At 40.8% G+C, this 6,600-nt stretch overlaps 1 protein-coding gene across 1 annotated transcript in view; it reads right to left on the reverse strand.

The window, feature by feature from the left end:
• Themis (thymocyte selection associated) overlaps positions 1 to 3,600 on the reverse strand; it is a 192,473-nt gene extending 188,873 nt beyond the window's left edge. The window contains exon 1 of the mRNA XM_040728284.1: positions 3,239 to 3,600. Coding sequence (XP_040584218.1) covers positions 3,239 to 3,329 — 91 coding nt within the window. The 5' untranslated portion in view covers positions 3,330 to 3,600. The remainder of the gene's footprint in view (positions 1 to 3,238) is intronic.
• Positions 3,601 to 6,600: the final 3,000 nt, after the last annotated feature.

The following is a 6,600-nucleotide window of genomic DNA, read 5'->3' on the forward strand; positions in this document are numbered from 1 at the left end:
CAAATGCCAATCAGCAGTAGAATGCGTAAGTAAATTTTGGTGTATTTACCCAATATTATATTATACACTACTAGAACTGATGGCCTGCATCTGTAAATCCAGGCTCTCAGTAGGCCAAAGCAGGAAGGTCACAAACTGAACACATGCCTGGACTACAGAGTGAGTTCAAAGCCAGTCTGTGGAACATAGTGAGACCCTGTACCAAAATGGAAATTGCGAAGAGGGTTGGGGCTCTTGCTTAGTGGTAGAGCACTGTCCTAGCATGCACAAAAAAAGAGAAGAGAGAGAAAAAGAAGAAATAACAAAAGAAAGAACATAGATAAATTGTGTAAAATAGTATTGATTAACATTACAATACATGTACACCAATCAAAAGAGCACATACTACACTAAGTTTATACATATACAAAAGTCACAGAGCATTGGTTAATTTGGGGAACGGAGTAGATGACAATTGAAAAACATACAAGATGAGTCTTCTATAATTCTTGTGGCTTTCTATTTCTTGGATGACAGTTCCATGGATGTACTTAATGTGTGGAAATTCATTTTAATTAAGAGATAACACAGCAGTAAAGTCATAAAGAATTAAGACAATATTATGAACAAGTTTCCTTTATAAAACAATGTGAACTTACCATTTCAAGTTAATATATAAAATCAAGACAATCTAATAATATTCTTCATTAGATTTCTTAAAGAAACAGTTGTTATTTTTTAAATATATTTTAAAATTCTATGAAGAACTAAGTCAAATTTGGAACACAGAGTAAAAACAAGGGAGTCAGAGATACCCTGAATTTAAATTAACACTAATTTCACAGCTGCAATTCAGAAAAGATCATATGATTGGTCACAAATAATAAAAAGAAAAAAGTCAACTAACAGAAGAGAAAAGGTACTTATTTCCAAGACAAATGATGCATATGTGACCATATTATCTGATTTGGAAGCAGCAAGTTGGTACTGAGAAATCTGACTTAATGTGCACAAAAAAGTAAAACTGTACATCTCATAACAGTGCATCCTGCAAATAAAGAACAAATATAAAATCTGAAACTGTGAGGCTGTTGCAAAACTTCTTCCCAGATATACGAAAAGACGTCTTTCATGAAACTCTAAAAACATAAACCATGAAACAAGAAGCAATTGATGGCTGCCTTAAAGTGTAACTTCTGATGTAGAAGGTAGTTGTGATAATCCCAAATAGTTCACAAAACTTAAGTAAAATCTGAGGGCAACAGCACAAACATGTTACTTTTCAGGGATGTGGAGGTGTGCACGAGTCAACCTCTTTTTTTTATTTTGGAATAATTACTCCCTAACCTGTGATAGGGTTATATAAGATCACTGGGAACTAAAAACTTTTTAACTCCCAAATATATTGTATACAACCAACCTATCAGTTCTATCAAAATCTTGTACAGAATATGCCTTGTTCAGTGAATTAAATAAAATCCTTTGTTGTTGTTGTGCTTGCTTGTTTGTGTGTTTGAGACAGGATTTCTCTGTGTAACCCTGGACTGGAACTTGCTCTGTAGACCAGACTGGCCTTGAACCAGAGATCCAACCACCTCTGCCTCCACTTCTGCCTCTGGAGTGCTGGGATTAATGATATACACAACCTCTACAAAATGCCCATTTTATAACCAAGTGTTATAACCACGTAATTTATTGACTACTATACTTAAAATGAAAAAAAAGAATGGCTGTTCATTTCCACTACATTGAAAAATCAAAAAATTGGAAGCCCGAGACAGTCTGTAAATGCGAAAGCCAATGATTCTTTACTTTCCTAGTAGTTAGATTAGACCCAATTCTTTGTCTTGATTTAACTCTCCTGTTCTTGTAAAGCAGAAATAGATATCTATTTCAGTACCTTGTATGTTATCACACTAACTTTAAAATGCTAGAAAACATATTGGGGATTTTACATATTGCAATAAGTTACACCAAAATTCACAAGCCTCGTTTGCAACAATTTTCATTGAACTTTAATTTTTCAACACAGATTTTAAAAGGGATTTTGTGGTAGGTTTATTCCCATTTTTCTGAGGAATCTCCATACTGATTTGCAAAGTGGCTGTAACACCCCCATGGAGGGCCTCACCCTCCCTGGGGAAATGAGGGGATATTGGGGGGGTTGGTGGGAGGGCACAGGAGGAGGGGAGGGAAACGGAGAGGGACCCGGAAATGGCATGTGAAGCAACCTTGTTTCTAATTTAAATTTAAAATAAAAAATAAAAAATATATATAATAAAAAATAAATTAAAAAGGGATTTTGTGGTCAATAGGTACTAACTTCTATATATTTAACTAAATTTGCCACTATTTAAGGAGTTCAGAGTAGGGTCACTACAGAAAAAGGAGCATAGAGGCAAGGGAAACTTAGAAGTCTTTCTGAACATGGCAGCACTTACTTGTGAGGATTGAAAGCAAAGACAAGTTCAGTTATTTTCTCTTTTGTTTATTTGGGTTTTTTTTTTGGCTTTTTAAAAATAGTCTAGAAACAAGTATCAACCAAGTGTATTTTTGCACACATCTAACCAGCCCATGATCATAGCTCAATCTGTTCTGTCTTAATCATGTGCAGAACATGCGTTATTACGGTGAATTAAATCACATTTTCTTTTCTGTTGTTGTCTTTTGTTTGTTTGTTTTTTGAGCCACAGTTTCTCTGTGTAGCCATGGTCATCGTGAAACGCATTCTGTAGACCAGGCAAGTTTTGAACTCAGAGATCTGACCTGCCTTTGCCTTTCAAGAGCTGGGATTAAAGATGAGCCACCACTACTTGCTACATCTGACAAAATTCTTGTTTTATACTGATCCTTAAATACCATTTTATACCCCCCCCCTCCTTTTTTGCACCCAATAACAACTATTTTCAAAGAGTAGGCAGAAGTAGCGTGGAACTTGTGTTGAGTGCCTACTGAGGAAAAGATGACAATTCACATAGTTCTGCATCCCCATCCCTGTTAGAGCCTTAGTTTCACCCTACATCACTAGCTGCTGGCTCTGCACTATTCAGTAGTTTGTTATATTTGTGCGTCCCTGCTCACCTTTCCTTTAGAAAACTCAGATTTGTGTTTATTCATACAATGAGGTTTGAAACCAAGCACAACAACACTGGACTGTAGACCCAATTTTCACATATTCTTTCTTAAAATCTCTCCCACAAATTCCCAAGAGAGTTCATAAGAACTTTCTATCAAGTTAAAGAATTAGAGAAATGCTTACCTTCAAAGTAGATGCCTGACTGGATTTCTACGACCCTGGGGAGGGTCCGTAGGTCAAGGGAATGGACAAATTCTTCCAGCGATAAAGCCATTGTTCTGTCTTGGGTGCTGTACAGATCTGACACTTAGAAAAACTTGTGGTTTCTGGGTGTCAGTTGTCTGCAGCTGTTTTCTTTACACATAATTCCTCCATCAGGCAGTCAGAAAGTCTAAGGGGAGCCAAATCAGGGTAGACAGCGCCAAGTGGAGTGGTACTTGTCCAAAGTGACTGTTCTTCACAATTTCTACCTGGAGCAGAGAGGAGGTCACACTGAAGCCAAGCCCAGGAGGAACAAATAGAGCAGAGGACAACAGAGAATAGGCAGGAGGCAGAGTGGGTAAAGCCCTTTTTATTCTCCTGTGGCTTCATTTCCTTCTGATGCTGAAGTTGAACAGTGTGGGGGTGGGGTGTGCTTGTCTGAACTGACACTACCCAAAGTAATGAGGTTGGCAAGTTGCCTGGGCATCCACAGCAGTGGCTAGACTATGAAGAAAAAGTCACCTGTGGTGTGACCACCGCACATGGCCAGAACGCGGGAACAATGTCTTACTTTAAAAATAGCACATCAAATTCGTTACCTCTCTGCATCTAGAGTTCAGCTTGATGTTTTATTTGCATACTCTTGGTGCTTTTATATTAAACTTGATTACAAAAGAAGTCCGGGTCAGCTGTTTTGAGAAATATGATACTCAGAAGAGGGCTAGAAACCACTTTTATCTTTCTACATTTAAATTTTTGCTGAACCTTAAAGGAAGGTGGGGGAGGGTGACATATGAAAAGTGACTCAGGAATTAACATGGTAAATTGATGAGAACTTTCTGGCCTCCGCACTGTGAAGGAAAACGTTTAAGAGCAGTGCTTAGAAACATGACTCTTAGTTCTAGGATTACTTTCGACTTACAGGAGAACATTTCCTCTCAAGAACTCATTGGGTGATTAAACATAGATTTAAAACCAAATAAACAAAACTGTGCAAGTCCCCAACTCTACATTTCTGCTCTCATGCTCAAAATGTAAAGTTGAAAATGCCCAAAGCCAAAGGAAACAAGAGAAACCCTGTGAAAACTAGTTTTTAAGCATCAAAATCAATTCCCCTGTTTGTTTTCACTTTTGATTTTTTGAAACAAGATTTCACTTTGGAGAGCAGGCTGAACTCAAACTCCTGCCAATCCTCTGCCTCTGAGCTGGGATTGGAGGCATGGGTCATATGCTAGGATTGCAGGTATGTGTCATGTGCTAGGATTACAGGCATGGGTCATGTGATAGGTAGGGGATTACAGGCATGGGTCATGTGCTAGGATTACAGGCATGGGTCATGTGCTAGGATTGCAGGTATGTGTCATGTGCTAGGATTACAGGCATGGGTCATGTGCTAGGATTACAGGCATGGGTCATGTGCTAGGATTACAGGCATGTGTCATGTGATAGGGGATTACAGGCATGGGTCATGTGATAGGGGATTACAGGCATGGATCATGTGCTAGGATTACACGCATGTATCACCACACCCAGTTTAAAGCAGGGTTGTTGTGGTGGTGAATTTTTTAACTTAACTCTTAACTGATTCTTTGTGTCTTTCATATCACGCATCTCAATTCTATTCATTTCCCAGTCCCTTCAAATCTACCCTGTACCCTTGCAACCTCCCCCACAAGATAAAACAAAACAAATTTTAAAAGAAAAAGAAAAACCTCATCATGGAAGCAGCAATGTGACACTGTGAGTCACACAGTATACCCTTTAGTTCATACATCTTAATTGTACGTGTTCATTGCAGTGAATCAGCAACCTGGCTTGAGGCCTCTGGTTTCTGCTGCACCCTCGATACTGGGCCCTCACTGGGATTCTTCTTGGATAACCTGTTGCTGCTCTGTGTCATGGAGATCCTGCAGCTTTGGGTCCTCAGGAACAACCCGTAGATGGATGGGCATCCATTTTAGGATGTACCAACTCACAGCCCTGGATCTGGGCCTGGGTGTTTGCTGGCTTGTTCAGCCCACCCAACCTCCCCCATCCTCAACACCAGCGTGAGCTCTCCAGCACCTTCTGGCTAGCTCACCCTATGCGGTAAGCAGCAAGGGGTGAGGCCGGTTCTCCTGCTTTACACCATCAGGGTTGGCTCACCGACACCTATGCCATCAGGGCTAACACTACTGTGCTTCCCATGCCAGGTGCAGGGGTCACTCTGCCAAGTGCTATAGATGGTAAGAGGCAGGACCAGTTCTTTTGCCTTGTGACCTCAGGGACAGCTCTCCTACCTGGTACAAGCAATGAGAGGTGGCTTCTCTCCCTCACCCATGCCACCATATGGCAGATGAGGGGTGGGACCAGATTTCTCATACTCATTGTCTCAGGGCCAGTTCACCTGACCGGGACCCTATGGTGACATGGTCAGCTCTACTGTGATGCCCAGGTAATGTGCAGAACATGCTCTCCCAAGTGATGTGCAGGGCCTGCTCTCCCTAGTGTTGCAGCCAGGGAGGGGCAGGACCATTTCATCCACTCTTATGGCCCAGAGACCCACTCTCCTGCCTAAAGCAGGAAATGAGGGGCAAGGGGCAAGGAAGGCATCTCTCCCTCCCCTACACCACCTCACAGGTTTCATGACCTCAGGGCCAACTCTCCCACCTGCCACTGGTGGTAAGTGGAAAGGGAGGGGGGCAGCATCTCCCTCTTGCTCATGCCACCCTATGGCAGATGAGGGGTGGAGCCAGATCTCCCATGCTCACATTCTTGGGGCTGGCTCAACTGTCAACAGAGTCAGCTTGTGGTTTTATTTTTTAATGCTTTCTATTCTTTGTACTTAATTCAAACAGTATTTTAGAGGTTACACATACAATTTGAAGTGAGAGTGTATTTTTCAGGTAAATAAAGGAAAATTGGATGAAGTCAGTAGACTTGAAATATGCTGAAGTTACTTACCCTCCTCATAGTCTAGATTATGTGCTCACTGCCTAACCATGGTATAACACCTACCAAAGACTTTATCCTCTTCATAGTCATGTTTGGCCCTTCATTCTATACAAAACCAGGGTTAATGGCAAATTGCATCAAATGTTCTCTGCCAGTAATGTCTGCATAGTCACTTGAAATATCTTGTCCCCTGAATGTCCCAAGCTTGATAAATCTGTCTGTCTTCTGTGCCTTTCTCCCTTAAGCCTGGGCCTCTTACTTGACTGCAGACACTATATAGCCTAGTGGCATATTTCAAATGGCTTTAAAATACAGAAAGGTCTGTCTCTTGAAAGTCACACATTTGTTAGAGTTGGTACCATAGTAAATTTTATTTGGTATGTAATCAGTGCTGGGTTTCACTTGATGTC

This window comes from Mesocricetus auratus, unplaced genomic scaffold (assembly GCF_017639785.1).
Source record: "Mesocricetus auratus isolate SY011 unplaced genomic scaffold, BCM_Maur_2.0 Super-Scaffold_100018, whole genome shotgun sequence".
Classification (NCBI taxonomy): Eukaryota; Metazoa; Chordata; class Mammalia; order Rodentia; family Cricetidae; genus Mesocricetus; species Mesocricetus auratus.